The sequence below is a fragment of the Pygocentrus nattereri genome, chromosome 22 (assembly GCF_015220715.1).
Source record: "Pygocentrus nattereri isolate fPygNat1 chromosome 22, fPygNat1.pri, whole genome shotgun sequence".
NCBI lineage: Eukaryota > Metazoa > Chordata > Actinopteri > Characiformes > Serrasalmidae > Pygocentrus > Pygocentrus nattereri.
The window spans coordinates 33,702,885-33,725,982 of NC_051232.1; the positions used below are offsets into that span (position 1 = coordinate 33,702,885).

At 44.3% G+C, this 23,098-nt stretch overlaps 2 protein-coding genes across 2 annotated transcripts; both read right to left on the reverse strand.

The window, feature by feature from the left end:
* Positions 1-1,132: 1,132 nt before the first annotated feature.
* On the reverse strand, positions 1,133-7,930 carry mpc1 (mitochondrial pyruvate carrier 1). Its single transcript, XM_017724695.2, has 5 exons — positions 7,730-7,930; positions 6,569-6,572; positions 4,617-4,713; positions 2,685-2,817; positions 1,133-1,537 (listed from the first exon to the last, which is right to left on the reverse strand). The coding sequence occupies exons 1-5, from the start codon at positions 7,798-7,800 to the stop codon at positions 1,513-1,515; spliced, it is 330 nt and encodes a 109-aa protein (XP_017580184.1). The 5' UTR covers positions 7,801-7,930; the 3' UTR covers positions 1,133-1,512.
* A 2,280-nt stretch (positions 7,931-10,210) lies between these two features.
* On the reverse strand, positions 10,211-22,941 carry LOC108443825 (sulfotransferase 6B1-like). The gene is made up of 9 exons (XM_037532763.1): positions 22,832-22,941; positions 21,576-21,696; positions 19,922-20,516; positions 17,577-17,689; positions 14,980-15,069; positions 14,452-14,578; positions 12,793-12,887; positions 12,564-12,720; positions 10,211-10,620 (listed from the first exon to the last, which is right to left on the reverse strand). Exons 3-9 carry the CDS (start codon positions 20,238-20,240, stop codon positions 10,493-10,495), a joined length of 1,029 nt encoding a protein of 342 aa, XP_037388660.1. The 5' UTR covers positions 20,241-20,516; positions 21,576-21,696; positions 22,832-22,941; the 3' UTR covers positions 10,211-10,492.
* Positions 22,942-23,098: the final 157 nt, after the last annotated feature.

A 23,098-nucleotide genomic window follows, 5' to 3' on the forward strand; every position in this document is an offset into this window, starting at 1 on the left:
CACTCAATGCTGGCGGGCTTTACACCCCTCTAGCCCACGCTTGGCGGCTCGTGGTGGTCGTGTTTCAGTTTTTTGTCATAATTTGAAAAACGCTTGTTCTTTACATTGTGTGCAAATTTCATGATGAGTGGACCAAAAGAAACGGCCCAAAATGACTTGGAAAGACGTCCGGTTCCATTGAGTTCCATTAAAAGTACAGTAGGTTTTTTCCTTCTCCTGTAAAGTCACTATTTTGGTGATACGAGGCTTGTTATTCATCACTTTCATCTCTGCCCTCTATCTACAAACCAAACTTGCATGTGGTAGTAGTGTGTAAGTTTGAGTGTCATAGTTTAAAAGCCTGCGACAAAATCTTGCTTTGTGGTTAACTCACCAAAACTATGTCAGTGTAACCTATAATACCAATGATAGGAATAAAAATGGGGAAATATACAGTAATACTGTGCGTCTAGCAGCCCAGTAAAAAGAGGATGTACTTATGTCGCAACTATTCCCTGTTCTCCTTATATAGATATAATAGACTGCTGACTCCGCCCACTAAATAAATACAAGGCTAGTGTGGTACGCTGCAATAATAGTGTTGAAACATGTTATTTTAGAAAATAAATCACTCTACCACCTTCGTCACTTAACAGCTTGGTCAGTAGGGGGCGCCGTGCCATTGGCTTGAGTCATTTAGTGCTGTAGTTTCACAAGCTACTGAAACATCTGCATGAATTAACATGCACTTTATGTTAATGATATGTGAATGAGCGCAGCAGTCGTGGGGTGGAGGTCAGGGAAGCAGCCTCGTGACCTGAAGGTCGCCGGTTCGATCCCCAGAGCCGACAGCACATGACTGAGGTGTCCTTGAGCAAGACACCTGACCCCCAACTGCTCCCCGGGCGCCGCGGATTGGGCTGCCCACCGCTCCGGGCAAGTGTGCTCACTGCCCCCTAGTGTGTGTGTGTGTATTCACTGCACGGATGGGTTAAATGAGGAGGTCAAATTTCCCCGCTGGGGGATTAATAAGGGTCACTTGATCTTAAGAGGTGCTGGTAGGCGGGCGCTTGATTTCACGCACCGAAGCCGATTCACCATCTGTGCTCGTCAAAGGCGGTCGAGGCAGTAAATGCGGCGCAGTAAGAAGAGCTACAGGCCAGTGTGGACAACTTTTATTCCCTGTATGATCTGAAGTTAATTTGATACACGCTACACAACCATGTTTCGGAATAAATTACTGACAATTACATACACCATTGATGTGTACCGTTAAAAAAAAAAAAAAAAAAGTCAAATGTGCGTAACAGTCCTCTGAAAATTAACCAAGTTCACTTTATGTACATTTCATTTCCAATTTTCTCCTCCTGTGCTGAAAACCCTGAATCAGTTCATTATTCGTTTAGTACGAGATCAAGTGTTAAAATATTTCTGCCAGTAATCAGTAAAGTGTTGTGTTGTGTGAACATCCCCTAAAATATGGCGTCGGAGAGCCACGAGTCCCAGAAATGCTCCATGCTCCACGGCTGCTCATCATTTGGCCTCCTTCTTCCCCATGCTGCGGAGAGAAAACGGACAGAATCGGAAAAGAGTGAAGACAAACGCTCCACTGCTCCAGAGTTTGAAATCAGCGTTTCCACAATATAAAACCAATTTGATTTAAAAATGTAGAAAACCACCCGAAAGTGTTGTAATTTACAACTCGACAGGCTTCAGACAGTAAAACAGGACACTAGGGATCTGTGAACGTGCGTCCAGAATGACGGACAGAGCTGTGGAAATTTAGAATAATCCATTTAAAAAAAAGGATCAAATCACAGGACTGATAACGAGACCAGAATAATGTGACCGTGTTTTATTTATGAAGTAATACGATTAAGAAAAGCCTGTGAAATAAATTTAAATGTCATTATATCTACACTGTATACAACATCGGACAGGAAACCATTAAGACGGTCAGTGATTCCAAACTTTTGAACGGTGTTTCTTCAGACTGTAACAGGTCCGGATTAAAATATCGTTTTAAATATTCACTTTGCCTGCAGTTATAATAGGAATTAATTTTTTTGATAAAAGGAAACTAAACAAGAGTCGTGACTTGTTCAACCCTCAAAATCCCAGGCGTATTACATACTAAGGCTTATTATTCAGTAGCTAGAGACTTCGGCGCAAACTGGCTGAGCTGTTCTTGGGCTATAGGTTGGGTCTGGCCGCAGGTGCTGACCACATATGGGGTTAAACCGGTCAGGAAAATGAGAAAATTGGGCCAACGTCCTGTAAAATGGGCGAGGTAAAGATCCTTTATCGCATAAACGTTTTTTACCCCCCCATCAGGTAAAAATGAATTGGGACTATTTTTGGTATAAACCCAGAGAGATACTGTAAGTGGACGTTACGCTGGACGCTATATTACGCAAGCTGTGTGGCTCAGATGGCCCACATGCAGGACGCAGCCCATTGAAGCCACTGAGATCTGTGGTTTGGTGCGCTGCTGTGTCACTGATGCACCTGTGCGCTTTACTGGAGCGTTTGATGTTCACCGATTCTTTGAAACGTCGTCGGGTCAGTCAGTAGTTCAGTGGCTGCAAGTTGTCGGATGTGTGTCATGAACACATCACGTCATGGAAAAATGATTTCCGAAGCAGAGCGGCGTTCCTGTAAGGCAGCCGAGCGCCGAGTTGTAACGTTTGTGTGCAGCATCTTACTTGTACTTGATGAGCCTCCCTCCCTGGATGAGCTGTGCCGATTCGTTGGTGAGGTGACAGGCGAACAGGAGCCAGTTCCTGGGCTGCACTTTGTAGGCGAACCTCATGAACAGCAGCGAGTAGCAGACGAGAGCTGGAGGAACACGGGAACGAGAACCAAGAGTCAAACACTGTTGTGGCTTATTATTATTATTATTACTATTACATCATCATCATCATCATCATCATCATCATCATCATCATCATCATACTATTATTTTTGCTGCCAGTCGTGGGCTGGACGTGATGGAACCAGCCCTGTGAGCGGAAGGTCGCTGGTTCGATCCCCTCAGCTGACAGTCCATGACTGAGGTGTCCTTGAGCAAGACACCCAACCCCCAATTGCCCCCCTGGCGCTGTGGATTGGGCTGCCCACCGCTCCGGGCAAGTGTGCTCACTGCCCCCTAGTGTGTGTGTGTGTATTCACTAGTGTGTATGTGGTGTTTCCCTGCACGGATGGGTTAAATGAGGAGGTGGAACTCCACAGTGTCCAAAACAGCTGGCTGGTGTTTCTGAACTGAATTATTATTATTATTATTATTATTATTACTACTTCAAGATTTTAGGTGGAACATTACCACATTTACAGTAACTAACAACTACAACTGAAAGCAATAAAATAAAATGCATAGCTCATTTCCAAATCATTTGTTTCAAAGTTTTATTTTTTTATCATTATCAATATTATTATTATTATTATTATTATTATTATTATACTGCAAGATTATAGGTAGAACATTTACAGTAGCTGTACTTTCTGCAAGCGATAAAGAGAAAGCGTAACTTTTTTGGTTTTGTTCTAAGCCCTGTTTATTTTCTTTAACTTTTCTTAGTTTATTTCCCATCTGAACTGTCGTGAGAGTCTCTCTGCTGTATTAGAGCTGCTTCCGCTGAACAAGCCTTCAAGGTTTCCGCCGCATTATCCATCACGTAAAGTTTTGCCTGCAGTTCTATAGAAAAGGCCCTGATTAGTATTAAGTTTATTATGAAAAATAAATTGATAATGTTACCATTTCCATAGCTTACGTCGCCCTTTTGAAGCGTTATGCTGCGTATTTTTTGCAAAAAATATTTTTAGGTGGAAAACTAGGTGTTCTACTAGCAGAAGTGGACGATAGGGTGGAAAATGTTATATTGTGATACTTCAGAAATGTTCACAATATATGAAATGCCACGATATTTCTTTTTATCAGACATCCGATCAGCAGGAATAGCAAAATACTACCAAGAACTGTGAACATGATTTATATGCAATATAGGGTTAGATACCTTGTATCTCCATTTCTGGCATTTTTCAGTTTTTGACATCATCTGAAAGCGTCTGTTACTCTTCACATTGTTTGTAAGTTTTATGATGAACGGCCCAAATGAACTGACCCAAAATGACTGGGGGAAAATTCTGGTTCCATTGACTTCCATTGACTTCCATTGAAAGTAAAGTACGTTTTTTCCTCCTCCTGTAAAGTTACTATTTTGGAGATACGAGGTTTCCTTCCGACAGCAGCGACATACATGATTACACCTGCTTTCTCTCTCTCTCTGTATAACTAAGCTTTAGCTAATGCTCTTTTCACACCATTCCAGAGCAAAGCGACTGACTGGGAGTCCAGAGAAAACTCGGCCTATCATTTCTATCATTTTAGTCCGTTTTATGGCTGCTAAGGCGTCAAAATGACTGCTTGGGTTAAAGACAGCGAGATAACAATAGCACTGCAAGACTCTGGGGAGGCGCCAACGGCCGGTCCTGACTGAAGCCGAGACGGGAGGCGCCTGGGCTTCATCCTAAACCTCCCACCGGCTGATCTCGCTTCTCTGTAAACGCTGCTGTTTAAGCAATTCAGCCACATAAAGTCGTTTTTGTGCAACTTGAACTTTAGTTAGTGTCTCACTCACCAAAGGTCATTCTTCCACTGATAATCTCTGGACTCTTCTTCATGTCAGAGATCGCAGCAATGGGCAGCCCCCAGTTCGCTACCGGACCCCAGAAGTGCTGCAAACAGTAACGAGTCAATAACATGAAGCACAAAGTCACAGGTTTGATGTTGATTTTCTAAGAGAAACGGAGTCAAAGCTCATCCAGGCCACATTGTTTCCCCGTCGGGAATTAATACAGCGTTTCTGGATATTTCTGATGTATTTACACGTCTTGTTTTTAGAAAACTAAACGTCAACTACAGCTACAAAAATTTAGAAATCAAAATTTGGATCAATTTTCAATTTTGATTCTTAATTATAACCTACATGATCAAATATGTCTCGAGTTTTAAAAGGTAAAACGTAACAAAACATGAGTTTGTGCCACGTTGACCTGTTAAATATCTGATCTGAAATGTTGACCATTAAACAACATGATAAACTCCTAATAACAACTCAGTGCCTGTGAACGTGTTGCGGTGAAGACATGACAACGGTTTTAATAATAATAACAACAACAATAATAATAATAATAATAATAAAAAACAGCATTTTAGAAAATCTGTTTATGGGCAGTTTTGTCTGTCAAAATGTTTTGAAACGTACTACAACGGCTTTACGGTACAGTGTTCAGCGTAATGACCGTTATAACGCATGACTCGGCACATCTTGACCACCTCTACACGCCTAAATGCAGTGAGCTGCAGCCGTGTGATTGGCTGATTAGCTATTTGTGATAACAAGCAACAGGTGTACCTAATAAAGTGGCCGGTGAGAGTATATCGAAAGAAAACGTTAAAATTTTAGTCATTTGAAGTTGTTCAGGTGGGGTCCCAGTGTTTGTCATGTCCTTGAGAATAATCCCACAATCTGTGCTGCTTCCTGAATACGCCTCGTTGCTTAGCGATCACAGCGTACTGTAAATAAACCCGTGTTTACTGCAGTAACTGTTTACGGTTAGTCAAGTTCAATAAGTAAACATGGGTTGGTTTGATCGCTGTGTCTAGTCCCTGTTTTATAACCCTTTACTCTACTACAGCGGAGTAAATGGAGATTTTAATGGTTCAGCATTTTGTTCCTTATTATTGTTTATTTATTATAATTAAATATTTATTATATTTATTATAATTAATAATTATCCTTATTATTGTTTAACCTTATTATTGGGATTCTTCTAAATTTCTGCATATTTAAAAGGTTCTGAGCGGTTTGGTGTGAAACTCTCCGTTCTAGATAAACGTACCGAGTCAGAGCTGCTCCCAGTGGTGGTGATGGGAACCAGATGTCCCTCTAAAAGCTCCTCACAGTGGTGGTGATGGGAACCAGACGTCCCTCTAAAAGCTCCTACAGAAAGTTCCTACATGAACTGGTTCTGAATTCACTGCCTGATGACTGAGACGCTGTTTTAGGAGAGTTTAGAGAACTTCAACTCCATTCATGGTGGAGGGAGACATGCAGGGCGCTGTGCGGCAAAATAGTCCCCAAAGAAAACTCATTATTCCAGATTTTCCACTGTTTTCCATCATCAACATTCCAAATAAGCTCAGAAGACTCGTGTAGGTTCTCTGGTGGTTCTGGATGGTAAATAAAGTGTCTATATCTGTGTTGTAGTCATGGCGACGCCTGGTTCCCATCACCACCACTGTAAAGACGTCTGGACCACTTCACACCAAGCAGCCCTGAATGAATTCCTTCACATCCCAGTGAAGGAATTATGCAGAAATTTTGGTGGGATTCCCCTTTAAGGTCATTCAGGCGTCATCTGCTGACAGTTTTAAAACTAATGAAAAACTCTAAGAATGATCTGATAAACCTTTGAAAAATACAGTTTCGGGTCTTCATTCCCCTGTGAAAGAGCTCAAAGTGAGAAGGTCCACGATGCTGGGAGAGAAACCCAACAGCAAACCAAGCTTAGAGAAGAAAACACTTACTGTGCTGAGGCCGGCGAAGGTCCCGGGGGCAGGAGGACAAGCATGGAAAAACATCAAAGTAAACACGTTAACTTCAGCACAGGACAGTCCACACCTGCTCTACGTGCGCTGAGTGGGTCTGAGCCCCAGCCAGGACTTCGGTTTAGTCCTAGGCCATTTATTTCAGACCAACAGCCATTTCAAACAAAAATACCCACCACCTAATTATTATTGCATTAAATTATATATATATAAATAAAATGTGTGTGTGTGTGTGTGTGTATATAAAAAAACTACTATACCGAGAGCGCCCCCTGGGTACTCAGTGAGATAGTATTTCAAATTCATGACTCAGTATTGCAAAATAAAAAATAACAGTTCATCTAATAATAAAAGTCCTGAATAAATAAAATAAACACGCTTCTCAACTTGAGCCACATTAACAAACGCACGCGTTTTCTTATCTTATCGAGTGAATTTGCTGGTCCTACTAAAGCTTTCAGCCCTTAAAGGGCAACTCCACCCATTAGTGATAAAATTCTGCATAACTCTATTATTAAAGTGACTCAGGGGGCGTGGACGGTAATTAAAGCGTCTCTATCTGTGCTGTAGTCAGGGCGACGCCTGGTTCCCATCACCACCACTGTAAAGACGCCTCTCTACCACACAAACCCACGGTGATCGACCCTGATTGCATCTCAGTGATTGGATCACGCAGGTGCTTTGAAACGTCGTGTCACCTTAAAGGAAGGCAGGAGTGCGCCCCCTTCAGGCAGGTACGCGGAATTACCAGCCAGAACGTGCCCTTCAGTTCGGTCAGAGCTGATTTCACGAGAGTTTCTAAAATCACGCGTTTAATCGAGGTTGAATTTGGCATGTCATTCGGATTTTTCCGGTCCACCTTAAACGGCTCCGCGGGTACATTGTGGCGACGGAGGCGCCAGACTGTAGCTGCGCCATTTAAGGTGGACCGGGGAAATTCGAACACGAAGCTGGTGAACAGAAAGCGAACTTCAGCCTCGTCGTTTTTAAGATTATCTGGGCAATCTTGTCTGCTTGTTTAGAGAGTCCTGGAGCAGAGGTACGCGGTTCTAGCGAACTTAACCCCAGCCGAGCTCGACTGCTCCCCGCGGACGGACGGGCAGGCTTCGGTTAGCACGTTGCTAACAGGACCGGACTCACCTCATCAGATACTCCCTGAACTCCTTACTGCGGAGATGATCCACGGCCTTGCGGGCTAAAGTACCAGCCATCGTTTAAAGCTGTCGGGACCCGAAATGTGAGGACTAGCGAGGGGAAATCAGCCGCGGACGCCGACGGTCCTGCAGAGGAGGTTGACAGAAAAATAGAGGACAAATCCGTTCCGCCTTTCGTGACACCAACAAACCGGGCCGCCCCCTTAGTGTGTCAAAATAAGAGTCCCTGCTAAAATAAGAGGCCTGGCTGAAAAATTGAGGGGTTTGCTTTCTAGTAGGAACTGGATTATTATGCACTGTTTGACGGCTGGATTAATCATTTTAAGACCTACATAGTGCGTAAGGAACTGTTTGAGATTGATCCTAATTGTACTGGACTGCTGCCGTTAGAACAACACTGTTTATTACTTGCACAGAACAATATTATTTACTGTTTACATCTGTTTACATCTGTTACTGAGGCACTTTATGAACAGCTGCTCTACATATTTGCACATACGCACGTGTCACTTTCATTTTATTCCAATTTTGCACACTGTACTTTTACTTTTTACTAATGTTTTTAGAGTTATTCTTATTTTCTTTTTTAGTCTCTTAAGATTATATTCGGTGAATGGAGGAACAGCAAGGTAAGAATTTTATTGTACAGTGCAACTGCCTGTTCTGTGCACATGACAATAAAACTCCTGAATCTTGAATCTAATTGATCATTAAATCAAAGTTGGAACCAGAGAGAGTAATGATTCAAACCTGAGTCAAATAAATGTGTCTATGTTTATGCATTTGAACATATGTCTGTGTGTATATATATATGTCTGACACATTGTTTCATGATCGCTTTGTAAAAAGGTTTTGGCTTAAAGTGTATTTTAATCTGAGGGACACATGCAGGGTGTTGTAAGGCAACAATAGTCCGTAAAGGAAACTTATCTTTTCAGATTTATGACTATTTTACCATCATCACCGCCACATGTAAACACTTAGAAGACACGTGTAGGTTCACTGGTGGTGTTGGATCATAAGTAAAATGTCTATGGTTGTTTTGTGGACATGCTGTCTCCTGGTTCCCATCACCACCAGTCAGTAAGCTCCACTTTAGTGACTTAGATGTTTAAATTTCAAGGGCTAAACTATTTAGATAACCTTGAAATATTGGTGGAAATGCTCTCCAATAGCAGCTACCAAACATACTATAGTACTGAAAGAGCTAAAAATCTTAATAGAAACACAAATATTTTCTCTGTAAAAATGCTTTTTTATCATCTATTAAGAGGAATGTGGTAGAAGTTCAGTCTGTTTGTTTACTGCCATTCTCATGAGAGCTGACGGTGTGCCTGCAGTTCCTAAGCAGAGGGGACAGGGAGGAGGAAAGGTTGGCCCTGAAGCTAGCCAGTGAAAATGAAGAGAGGAGCACTGCCCCTGAGGAATGATTTCTGGGTTTGTCTGACACTAGAGGGCGCTCCCGAGCGAGTCTGAAACGAGTGGGTTAATATAGAGCATTTGAGCAAAATCATAGTTTGTAAATGCTTAAACATTTTTAATATAAAGAAGAATGCATTTCGCTGCTGTGGGAAGAAACTCCAAATCTCCAAAATGGTAAGTTTACAGGAGAAGGAAAAAACCTACTTTACTTTTAATGGAAGTCAATGGAACCAGAATTTTTTCCAAGTCATTTTGGGCCGTTTCCTTTGGTCCATACTTCATGACATTTACAGACAGTATAAAGGACAACAGGACTTTTCAAATTTTGTCAAAAACTGAAAAACAGGAAAAAATTTAGATATGAGGGTTTTTTTTATGACAAGTGATTTTTCCTAAACATTAAATAGCGTAAAACATTTTAACACCGTTGTTAAGTTTCTGAGTGCTTTTGAACTCATTGTAGGACTTCATGTACATCCATGAAGTCAGAAAGTGTGAAGCGCTCACCAACCAATCAGCACTCATATATATATATATATAGGGGTGTCCAAACATTTGCATAAGACTGTATATTATTATATTTATATCGCTTGGTAGTGAATGATGTGTTGCAGTGACGCTACTTGGCTTCACCTTGGATTTTATTGAACAGCTTCTGTCCTTGGGTTGCCAGCTATTCAGAATTAACGAACATTCATAAAACCGTATTCATATTAATTTCTACAGCCTGCAATCAAACCTGTTTGGAGGCTGCAGTGAATCTGAAAGTAGCCCAAAAAGACTGCATGTTAAATCTCGATTAATTTAGAGGGAAAACTGTGAGCCTGGCAACCCTGCAGATCATCATGTAGAGAGAATAGATGGGAGAACCGTCCGCTGTGGAAAATGGGGGGGGGGGTTATTAAAATAACATTGTAATAAGTGTATAATAATCGAGGCATTTGTGCTCATATTATTCATTTTAATATTCTCATTAATCACTCGGTTATTTATGCTTTAAATGTCTACCCACCCCACCCCCCCACCCCCACCTATACACCCCCCCGGCATGCAGGCTGTAACCACACATCTACCAAAAAGCTACTACTGGCTTGCTGTCGTCCTCGGGCGCCTTTATTGTCCTGTCTTAATCCTCGACAAACCGGTTTCAGATCTTGATGCTTGCGGCTTTGGCCTGTGGTTGAATAGTGTGGCGCTCCACCTCTGCGAGAGGAAGGACCTTCGTTTCTTCGTTTACTGTCTCATGTACGTGAAACTCTCTGTTCTCTGGTGTCTCCTATGTGTTCTTCTCTGTCCTCGGCCTTCTGCTCTGCCACGGTTCTTCCCGTCACTTGCAGTAGACGTCGTACTTAAGTCTGGCGCCGAGTCTCGTCCCCTCAAGATGCTTCTTGAATGCAGCGTCCATTTGCTCGCTCTGGGCCTGGCTGAAGTGGTTTCTCCAGTCTCCGACTTCACCTGCGGGGAGAATATGCACAACTCGAGTCAGTGACTGTCACTGAGGCAGGGCCCCTCTAGTCCTCCAAGGCAGCATATCAGCGCCTTTAGTCAGGGAACGTAACTGAACCATAATCCAGTGAAATGATCTGTTCTGAGCTGGACTGACTCCACACGCCCCGCCTCGCTATAAACAACCTTCCTAACAAGCGCCACTAACACATTTAGAAAAGCCTAAATAACTCACTGGGAGTTTTGTCTGGGACACGGAGCAGCAGGAGATCAGTCACTCTGTGGCTCTCGCCAGGCTTCGTACTCCTGCCTTCCTGCTGGCTCTCAATGCCGCTATGCCCAGATACCAGTTACAGCCGCGAGAGCCAGCAGGGAGACAGGGTCCGAACTCGGAGCCAGGACGAGAAAGCCACACAAATCCCAACTGGACGTGGCATCCTGGAGACAGGGCTAGGGGCTCGTGCTCCGTCCCCCCCTCACTCCTTGTTCTCTCACTGGGCTTCGTCCCGCTTGGAGCTCAGGCCCTGCCTTCCTTCTGGCTCTCGAGGCTGACATAGGGGCACGGGGGATGGCACACGCCACACTCTGATCGGTACTTCACTACCAATGAAAATTAGTAGGCTGGGGCTTTGACTGCTGTTTATCTGATGAGGGTAGTTTTCATTTACGGCATTTGGCAGAGCAACTTGCAGTTTGATCACTATACTGAGGTAGGTGAAGGTAGTGTTGGGAGTCTTGCCCAGGGACTCTTATTGGTATAGTGTTGGGGCTTACCCCCTTTGGGATTGAACCCAGGTGTGTTGCCCACTATACTAATCCAACCACTGTTTGGGTGGTCTACCAGGTCTTACATGGTTGTGAGGAGGCTCTGATCTTTCATCAAAATGCAAGTAATCTGAATTTTCCTCAATGTTTTAGAAAATAAGAAATTTTCTCTCAAAAAAACTTTGAAGCGAAGAGCATCTCCAGACATCTGTCTTGACATAAGAGTCACTTTGATGTGGAGACTCGATTTTGAGGTAGAGCTTCCCCAGATTGTGACCTACATCCTTGAAAAGAAGGTTCTTCAAGGGTTATTTAGTAAAGTCGATGGTTCTGTATAGAACCTTGAACACTCCAAGAACCATTTGCATGCTCTAATGGTTCTTTGCATGGTGAAATGGTCCTTCAGATTGGTGAAAAATGTGTTGTATATGGTTCTACATAGAACCTTTTCGAAAAGGCTTCTACATAGCACCAGAAAGGATTCTTCTAATGTTACAAGCTTGACATTGTCACAATAGAAGAACCCTACAGCACATCCTCTGTCAATCCAAAGAACCCTTTCATGATGCAAATAACCCTTTATCATGCAAAGGGTTCTTTAAGTATCCATGGCCCTATATAGAACCACTTTCCTTTCTAAAGAACCCTTGAGGAACCGTCTATTTTAAATGTGTAGGGTTGAAGGAGTTACAGTGTAATGGTACAGGTGTAAGTGCACAAATACGTCTGCGATTTTGATAACGGTTCTATGTAGCACCAGATAAAGTTCTGCTGTTGTTTACAAACTTGACATTGTGACAGTAGCAGAACCATTTTTGGTGCCATTTTCAAAAGGTTCTATATAGAACCATTGACAACACATTCTCCATCAATTTGAAGAGCAGTTTTACCATGCGAAGAACCATTTAAGCACACAAATGGTTCTCTGAGTATTCTTGGTTCTATATAGAACCACTGGTTTTACTGAAGAACCCATGAAGAACCATCTTTTTTAAGAGTCTGTGTTTATTAAAGGCCAAGATGTGTTCATCTTAAACGACTCTTAATTCATTGATGGATGAAACAACCTACAGACTTCACACCTAGAACCAGGATTGAGCAGCAACATGAGCTTAATCTCAGATGTAACACATAGCTGAGCCGGTTCTCGTGGCCGGATTAGGAATCTTTCTGGACGGATGACCCACCTCTCCTGAAAAACACACTGCCCATCTGACCATGAGAGTCCTTGGCACCTTCTTTCATGGCGTTGAAGGTGCTCTCCTCAGCGATGGTCCGTACCTGATCATCAGTTAAGCTGAGACCTAAGAAGTCTGCCACCCTCTGGACGCCTCCGCTCAGGTCCTAACGGGTTTTAGGAGAGGTCAGTCAGGTCAAAGCCTCACATTCACAGAGTAAATGAGAGGAAGTTCATACCTGCTTGAGTTCCTCGAATGTGATGATCATCACGTTTGGGTCGTGGATACGTTTCTCCCAGGCGAGCGCGTGGTCGAAGTAGGAGCCCCAAGGAACTGAGGAGAGACACGACATGTGAGACAGTGTGGTGATAGTATAGCTTAGCAGTCAGAGAACCTCCAGATCGGGTTCTTAAACTCACTGAGGTACCGGATGATCCCCAGTGAGTCCAAAATGAAAGGATTAATATGGAGCTTCTGTGCAGAATCATAGTAGCAGGAATCATGAAAGGGATCTTCAGATTGACTAATTCAAGTCTGTATAGCGCTCAAAAGGGCTCGTTTGCAGTAATAGAAAACTTTTTTTGGGCTGGCTGCACAGAACCCTTTTTGAAAAGGACCTCAGCAGCTACAGGCCGGTGGCACTGACGTCACACCTGATGAAGACACTGGAGAGGTTGGTCCTTAGACAGCTCTGCCCTATGGTGAGCTCATCTATGGACCCACTTCAGTTTGCCTACCAACCTGGCATCGGGGTGGATGACGGCATCATCTACCTGCTGCATGGAGCTCTTTCTCACCTGGAGAAGCCTGGGGGCACTGTGAGAATCATGTTCTTTGATTTCTCCAGTGCTTTCAACACCATACAGCCTGGGCTCCTGAAGGACAAGCTGGAACAGGCAGGGGTGGGCCATCACCTAACACACTGGATCCTGGACTACCTCACCAACCGTCCACAGTATGTGAGGACAAGGGACTGTGTGTCCGACATGATGGTCTGTAACACAGGGGCCCCACAGGGGACGGTGTTAGCACCGTTCCTCTTCACCCTGTACACTGCAGACTTCATGTGCAACTCACCAAACTGCCACCTGCAGAAGTTCTCTGATGACTCCGCGATCGGAGAGACGGAGAGTACAGAGAACTGATTCAGGACTTTGTGGACTGGTGTCTGCGGAATCACCTACAGATCAATGCAGGGAAGACCAAAGAACTGGTGGTGGATTTCCGCAGGCGCACACATCCCCCTCCAGCAGTGAACATCCAGGGAACGGACAATGAAAGAGTGGACTCCTATAAGTACCTGGGTGTGCACCTTAACTGTAAACTGGACTGGTCAGACAACACTGCTGCACTTTACAGGAAGGGACAGAGCAGACTCCACCTGCTCAGGAGACTGAGGTCATTTGGAGTGCAGGGGCCACTCCTGAGGACCTTTTTCGACACAGTGGTGGCATCAGCCATCTTCTATGGAGTGGTCTGCTGGGGCGGCAGCATCTCCACTGCAGACAGGAAGAAACTGGACAAACTGATCCGGAGGGCCGGCTCGGTCCTAGGGACTCCTCTAGACCCAGTGAAGGCGGAGGGAGAAAGGAGTGCTAAGTGCAATACAGATTCCTATGCAACTCTTATTTTATTTTATTATTATCCTTATTTTCCTGTAAATAGTCGAGATTTAGCTTTAATTTTTATTATTTATAATGTTGATAATGTTTACAGTGTTTCCCGTTTCTACTACTGAGTGTCTTACTCTTGTGACTCTGCTGCTGCTGTAATACTGTGAATTTCCCCGCTGTGGGACTAATAAAGGATTATCTCAGCTTATCTTATCTTATATAGAACCATCTACAGCACATTCTCCGTCAATCTGAAGGGGTTGGAATGTGACGGTACTTTGCACCTTCACCGCTCATGAAGTCGGCGTAAAAGCGATCCCAGGACTCCGCAGTCGGCAGAACTGGATTCTTATTAGAAAAGTGGTAAAACGAGACCATTGTGTCCTTCGGGTTCCGGAAAACAACCAGCATCTAGAACGGAGAACAAGTATGGATTAGTCAAGCGAGAGTGCAGAGAAATAATCGGCCTTTTTTAAGGAAGTGGAGCAGCATACTCTGTTCTAATGAGAAATGCTCGCAGTTTTACTGAAGGCAAACCTTCAAACTTAACGTGCTTTCCCCGCAACATCCTGTACGTTCCATGCAAAACATTTATAGCGTCAAGACCCCAGGCAAGGTGGGCTTGCAAGCTGTACAGGAAATGACTGCGGTCTTACATAACACACTCCGCTTATTGCTTTACACTACAAGAAGTCGATGGGAATTCTTTGAGCTTGGATGAGGAGTAGCTCAGGGTTTACTGGAACACTGTACCACCTTGCAGGACGTTGACCTCCTCAGCTTTCACCTAGAACTGCTGTACAAGCACAAACCTTGGTCTTCTTCTGGTAGAAGGAGGCTGGAATGTTGTCAGGATGCATGTGGGTCCCCAGTAATCTCGGAGATGGGGCCTTCTGGAGGAACTGCGAAGGCACAGCAGACACAAATAATGAGTGGGAGGGGAAGGAGAGCAACCGTCCCGTCAAGCCATACTTCACAGCACGGACAGCTGGGGTTCAGTGTTTAGAGTTCAAGCGCATACGTGACGGGTCACGGGTTCAAGCCGCACTGACATAAAACAAGGCCGTAACCTGGGTTGAAAGCTTTTTTACGATTTATTACACAAATCTACCAGCTGGGAAGAAGAGCTGTAAAGGCCTAATGTACCTTTCCCCGCCTATCACAACCTTTCATTACGGGTTTACGGACGAATCGCACCACGAGGTTTCAGGACAGAACCTTTAATGACAGCTAAGCCTGAGAGGATTTACGGAAACTGGCAAACAACGGAAAGGTGACTGGCGCACCTGCAGTCTTTCATGTAATATAAACTTCGAAGTAGAAAGAAAATTATGGTTTGAGACGTTTGGTTCTAAGAGAGGCCTTTAACAGGCATAGAGCCTCTACATTTTGTGGAAGTTCTTCAAACTTCAACCCCTTAAATGCCCAGTTTTTATACAGGTCATTGTCCATTTGGAGATTAAATAACTCTTTTCTCTTATGATTCTCTGGTTTTTCTTCATTCATCCTGTTACATTCACGCTCTGCATCCGTAAAACAGCTCGTCACAAAGCCAATTTTAATATAAAACATTTTGAGATGTTTAATTTAGAAATTTGTGTAAAACAGATTCATGTTTACTTTTTATATCATTAACATTAAACTACATTAAAATTTTATTTTATTTTAAAAATTAATTGGTCATAGAGATTTTGGTCTCTGCTGTTATCAGGACTCTTATTTTACATTCTAACCCAGTATTTTCAGCTCTATTAAACTGCCTCTTTGGGTCGAGGCTCATCTGAGAGGAAGCGTCTCGAGGCCTGAGGAGGATTTTTGTCAAAATAATGTCAAATATATCATTTTATCACCTGATCAGCCAGTCAGTCAGCCAGTTTACAGAATCCTCAGTTTTAACCAGGACATCACTGTCGTCATCACTGGCGTCGCCCGTCACTGGTGTTAAAGTCACTGGCGTCGCCCGTCACTGGTGTTAAAGTCACTGGAGTCGCCCGTCACTGGTGTTAAAGTCACTGGCGTCGCCCGTCACTGGTGTTAAAGTCACTGGAGTCGCCCGTCACTGGTGTTAAAGTCACTGGAGTCGCCCGTCACTGGCGTCACCGTCACTGGTGTTAAAGTCACTGGAGTCGCCCGTCACTGGTGTTAAAGTCACTGGAGTCGCCCGTCAGTGGTGTTAAAGTCACTGGAGTCACTGTCACTGGCGTCACCGTCAGTGGTGTTAAAGTCACTGGAGTCGCCCGTCACTGGTGTTAAAGTCACTGGAGTCGCCCGTCAGTGGTGTTAAAGTCACTGGAGTCGCCCGTCACTGGTGTTAAAGTCACTGGAGTCGCCCGTCAGTGGTGTTAAAGTCACTGGAGTCACTGTCACTGGCGTCACCATCACTGGTGTTAAAGTCACTGGAGTCGCCCGTCACTGGCGTAACCGTCACTGGTGTTAAAGTCACTGGAGTCGCCCGTCACTGGTGTTAAAGTCACTGGAGTCGCCCGTCACTGGTGTTAAAGTCACTGGAGTCGCCCGTCAGTGGTGTTAAAGTCACTGGAGTCGCCCGTCAGTGGCGTCACCGTCACTGGTGTTAAAGTCACTGGAGTCGCCCGTCAGTGGTGTTAAAGTCACTGGAGTCACTGTCACTGGCGTCACCGTCACTGGTGTTAAAGTCACTGGAGTCGCCCGTCACTGGCGTCACCGTCACTGGTGTTAAAGTCACTGGAGTCGCCCGTCAGTGGTGTTAAAGTCACTGGAGTCACTGTCACTGGCGTCACCGTCAGTGGTGTTGCTGTCAGTGGTGTTACACCACATTCATACGACATATGACTGTAAAGTACTTTTTTACACGATATCAGGAGATGTTAATGAACATATTAAGGCGCTCTAGTTGCCTCTAGATCATTGCTGTTTACTCTGGTTTTTCTACCTCAGTATCTGCTGAGTTTGTCGATCATCTGCCTGCGTGACTCTCAGATCACAGCGTGTTAAACATCTCCTAAATATATGCTTATTCCTCTACCTCACGTCCAGAGCTGAGTGCTGTGTGGGTGCCGCACTGTCCTGTCTGTTCACTGTGTCTGATGTCTGTTTATTGTATTTATGTCTCAGACGGTTTACACTGGAGTCCCCGCAGTCACTGAATAATAAGCCTTAGTACGTCATACGCCTGAGGTTAAAGGAGTTTATCATCTTGTCATAAAGGTCCTCGTGAAGTTTCTGTCATGGTTACCAATTAGGACATTAACATATGAGATCATAGGAGATCATCTTGCACCTCCGTCTTGTGCTCCCTACATCTGGCATTGGGCAAAGCCAGGAAATCCTCAGTTGCAACATCCCGTATGATTCAGCAGAGGCGCTTCCAGGCTTGCGTGCTTAATCTGTCGCCATAAAGGGGGGAAAACATTTGCCACATCCTTCTTACCTGCAGCATCTCTGGGCCGAAGAACTCTATGAGAGGAGGCATCTTGGACTCCGCTTTCACTCCGGTGGCGGCGGACGTGATTTTGCGCAGCACCGCCACCGTCCAGTTGAAACCTGCGATGGAGAACATGGTCACATTCATCCTCGCCATCATTTCTTGGCTTGCTAGATAGTTTGCAAGGCTAATATCCCCACAGGCCACTGCCCTTTACTCTTCACAGTCAGCCAGGATTGTGTTATTTGGTGGTGGGTTGGATTCCAATAAAAAAGATCACGCCAGCTTCGTTCTCAGCCCCGTTTCTCGTCTTGCTACAAGGTTACCAAACCCACATATTCCAAAGAAACACAGGCCATTGCCATTTAGGCTCCAGCCGGCTGTTCGTGTTTGGGAGACGGGCGCTGATTAAATAGATTTGGGGTCTTTTTTGGTTGGGCAGGGCGGGAGAGGCTGATTGGAAAGAGCTTGAGATCATCTTTTATTTTTTTCCAGTCTTGCTGGACCTCCCTGGCTTGAATAATAATAAAACAAAACACATGCTGTTGCCATTTACCGTCCTCCACAGTCGACTGTGCACAGTATCAGCAGTGGTCTTTGGGGGGTGGGCGCCCATGGAAAAGGGGTTGACATCTGTTGCACGTAAAGCGAGTGCGTGTCTGTGCCGCAGCGGGCCCCCATCTTCCAGTGGAGGTCAAACAGCTCTGCATCCCCCAGGCGAGCCCCACGTGCGAGGGGCCCACTCTGGACCGGCAGTGCCGGGAGGCCCCATGTTTAATTCGACATTCCGCACTGTGAGCCAGTCGCAGTCAGCCACCCTCGCATTCCTCGAGCTCATAGACTCGACGTACATTAACATACGTAAGGAGGATCTGAGGATCCAGGAGTATCTGATGGCCTTTGCTTAGCAGCCTAAACATGATCCATAGTATGTTTTTGCAAACGAGCCTTGGTAAGAAGGCTTGAGGGGGGTTGGGGGGGTTGGGGGGGGTTGGGGGGGGTTGGGTGGGGGGGTCTGGTAATTGCTTGGCGGTTTGACAGTCTTTTTGAGGCATTTTGAGGTGAAAATACTTACATTTAACCAGAAACGTGCATTTCCTGAAGAAATGCTAGGGTGTTGCTGTGTGGTGGCTAAGGTTTTGCTGTAGTTTCCCAGGTGGTTGCTATGGTCTTGCTAAGTGGATGCTAGGTTGGTGCTGTGATGTCACAGGTGGTTGCTATGTGGTTGCAATGGTATTGGGGAGTTGGTGGTCCACAGCCACCTTAAAATTCCCGCTACCTTAACCTCACTGCTACCTTAAATCGTTGCTACCTTAAATCCACTACCACTTTAAATCCACTGCCACCTAAAATCGTTTGTGTGGTGTGTGGTTGCAGAGTTGGTGGTCCACTGCCACCTTAAATTTCCTGCTACCTTAACTTCACTACCACCTTAAATCCACTCCTACCTAAAATCGTTTGTGTGGGGTGTGTGTGTGTGTGTGTGTGTTTGGTGTGTGCTACGGTGCTGCTAATGTTTTGCTGTAGTTTCCCAGGTGGTTGCTATGGTCTTGCTAAGTGGATGCTAGGTTGGTGCGATGATTTCACAGGTGGTTGCTAAGTGGTTGCAATGGTGTTGCTGAGTTGGGGGCCCACTGCCACCTTAAATTTCCTGCTACCTTAACTTCTCTGCTACTTTAAATCATTGCTACTTTAAATCCACTGCCACCTTAAATACAGTGTTACCTAAAATCTCCTGCTACCTTAAAAGGGTGCGTTTGTGTGGTGTGACTGAAGTGTGTGTGTTAGTGCATTTGTATCATTGTGACACAAGAAAGATGGCAAAACCTGTACTCTGTTCCTTCCTATAGGGAACAACTCAGCAGAAAAATAAGAATAAAAGAGAAGAATAATATAGTTAAATATAGTCACATTATAAATTCACTCATTTATTCATTGACTTGATTCAAATCAATTGTTTCCACGTTTATTTGCCAAAGTTGAGCAAATGCGAATATGATGTTCGTGGTTTAATCAAGGTCAATTTTGTGGCTGCCAGCAATGAATTCTCTGAAAAGTATTAATAGGTCTTTTAAATGGCATTTCAGGGTCAGGTGATCATAATTGAAGGTCATATACACACTGGATTCCCCTGATGCAAAAAGAGCTCCATGTCTTATAATGAAGCAGGCATTTCCCTCAGCAATGAAACCATTCATCATTGCTGGGTTAGAGCAAATCACCACTTCAATAGATTGTTTCATCCCGTGTCAAAAAACATTTCCTTTTGACTTCTTATAGAGACTATAGGGGGGGGGGACCTCATTAGGGTCACAGCCTGTCCTGAATCAGCCTGCATGCTTTTCACTCACCGCATTTCGGATAGGCCACCAGCATTATGTCATCGGGTCTGGCCTCTACAGTCTCCAGGGCTTTGAGGTTCTCCTCTGGGCTCATGATCGCTGGATACAGGACCCCATTATACCTGTAGAGCTTCTCCTCCTCCTTCATTTTCTTTGCCTTCTCCATCCTGGACTGGATCCTGGCTTCCAAAGTGGAGTTCATGCTTGCGTCCTGTCCCGAGGCTCCCGTAGCCCCCTCAGCCTGCGTCCCCGGCCCCTGGTCCATCTGTTTATGCAGCTGGATTTCCATGAACTGCGCTTTCACAGTGTGGGTGTGTGAGAGGAGCATGGCATGTGCTAGTGGGTGTGCGGTAGGAGGAGGAGGAGGAAGAAGAACGTAGATCCCTCCCACCCCCACATGGTGTTAGCGTGAGAAGCGGGTGGGTCCCGGTTGCCAGTGGAGACGTGTGGACGAGCTGGTTTCCTGCCCGTGATGGTGATTAATTGACTGCTAAAATGTTTACAAGCTGGTGCACATAATGCTCCTGTGTGGAAATATCACCAGGTTGGGCAGTTCTTTAGGGGGCTGCCATGGAGGAACTGTTTTGGGTCCCAATGTATGGTTCTGTAAAAGGGACATTTTTGCAAATGAGCCAAGGAAGTACTTTATTACACACTTCTATAACCTATGAATAGCTTAGTCAGTTTGAATTGACATCCCTGTAGTTACTGAATAACAAGCCTTAGTATGCAACAAGCCTGGATTTTAAAGGGTTTATATAATTGCTTCTTCTCGTAATGAAGTGGCGTAACACGTTACAGCTTAAGCTCCTGTAATCACAGCATAATTACTGACCCTATAAGAGTTTCTTTGCTTGGGAGAAGAATAAAGTGCACAAAATGGTAACTTTACAAGAGAGGGAAAAAACATGTGCTACTTTTAATGTAAGTCAATGGAACCAGACATCTTTCCCTGTGATTTTGGACCCTTTCATTTGTTCCATTCTTCATGAGATCTACACACAACATAAAGGGCAAGAGGCCTTTTCAGATTACGCCAAAAAGTGAAAAATGATCGACCAGGCGTGCTTCTGCTTTGCTGCTATGGGAACCTCCAGCCCCTCTGGCCTTTGTGAGTAAGACTGGACACGCCTGTTACTGCACTAAAAGCTGTCTTGCTTTATCTACTGTAAGGATTTCTTACACAGTCGGCTTGTTGAACCTGAAATGCGGATTCCGGTCAGAACGGGCGGAACCTAATGGGCTTAACCGCTGTACTCGGGGGCATAATTATCACAACAGAGGTCCAGGCCATGGTGGTGCCTCCTGAGCTGGTGTATCTACATATCTTTTGTCTTTTTCGGGGTCAAGGTAGGAGTGTCTAATAGAGTGGACAGTGAGTGGACACAGTGTTTGAAACTCCCTCAGCACTGCTGTGTCTGATCCACTCACACCAGTGGCTGTAACCTGTGTTTGGAGTGAAGCTCTACTTTTAGCAGACATGATAACAGGAGATGTTCACGGACAAATGAAGATTATTTAGATTTTGGGATGAAAGAAACTTTTTTTTAATGTATCCACCGGAATTCCCGCTCCAAATGGAGAAGGACCCACTGAAAGGATGGGTTTTCCCTCACGCTGCCGTGTAACTACACTGTAAATCAGACGTCAGAGCGTGAGTTACCTCACCGCATTGCGTAAAGCAGGAGCGTCCAACGTCTGACCACAGGGCGGTCAGTGCACTGTCATCAGCCTTCCGGTCCATATGTTGCAACTGTTCCTTTCGCTTGATGGTGGCAGCAGAACTGTAAACATACAATTCATTACAACAAATCTTTAATTCACTGAATTTAATCATGACCACACACAAATGTTGCAGTGACCACAGGCAATTTCAACAGCGATGGAGCACTTATTCATCATGAAAATCATAGGAAGGAGGATCATAATAAAGACCAGTGCTGGACAGTAACTGAGTAACTGAGTAAATGTAATGAGTTTGTGTACTTTAGTATTTTTGGTGTATCTGTACTGAAGTTTCTCCGTTCTGGGCGACTTTTTCCTTTCACTCCACTACATTTCAGAGTCTAATATCCGACTTTTTCCTCCTACATTCTGAGAAATCTGTCGTTCCTTTTGGTTTCTGTGTGTATAAAAACGTAACATGTCAAAACGAAAGAAGCGCAAAGCCAGAGCACCAATCAGGGCCCAGCGGTCACTTTGTTTAGAGCTGGTTTTGACCTGTTGGTCATACCGACCCAGTGCAGCACGCGGTTCAACGTCAGCGCAGCAGCGTAAAACTTTGGGAGAGTCTGTTCAACATAAATGATGAACTAACCTAACTTTGTGTAAATAGAGCTCAATATAGAAATATGTCCACATATGCAGTCGAGACTGACGCGGCTTTTTTCTGAATTTCTACAAACACCATTTCATTTTATAGTAAATGAGTTTGGGCTGGTTTATGTTTATGAACAGACGCCTACAGATCAACATAGTAAAGGAGCTCATCTGTGATCCTGAGTTTAAAGCCAGTTTTTATTCAACTTAAACTTGGAACTAAGTTGTAAATAAATCTGAAACTGAAACTTTGCTTGTGTGTAAAAAGTGATTTCAGAGCCACTCGGTTCTCCCTGATGGAAACTGTTTACCTTCAGTGTTTTGTGCTTCTGATCATTTTAATAGACGTCAGCGTCACTAATTAATGACCTTCTATTAAAAGACTGGTTTACCAAGAGAGACGCTGGAGGACTTTCACCTGAAATGAGTTCATGAAGCCAGTCTGGTTATAAAAATGATAACAGGACATCAGAGCCAGAATTCCTCTTTTAGTACTTTTACTTTATACTTAAGTTCATTTGAAGGGAAATACTTTAGTACTTTTACTCCAGTGGAGGTCTAAAGGGAGGAACTTCTACTTTTACTGGAGGAATATTTTACCTTGGGGGTCTCAACTTTAACTCCGGTACATGGTTTGTGTACTTCGTCCACCACTGATGAGAAGACAAAACAAATAAAGCAGCTTCTTTATCACAAATTCAGTAGTTTGCCCAATAAAGATGTCTTGTTCTGTACATTTGTGTCTTCCATATTCGGATTACAGAATATTTAAGATCATTTATGGATAATATCCTGGCAAAGGACACATTCTGAAAGGGTCCCGTTTGAAAAAACGTCGGACACCTCTGGCGCAAAGGGTCTTTATTA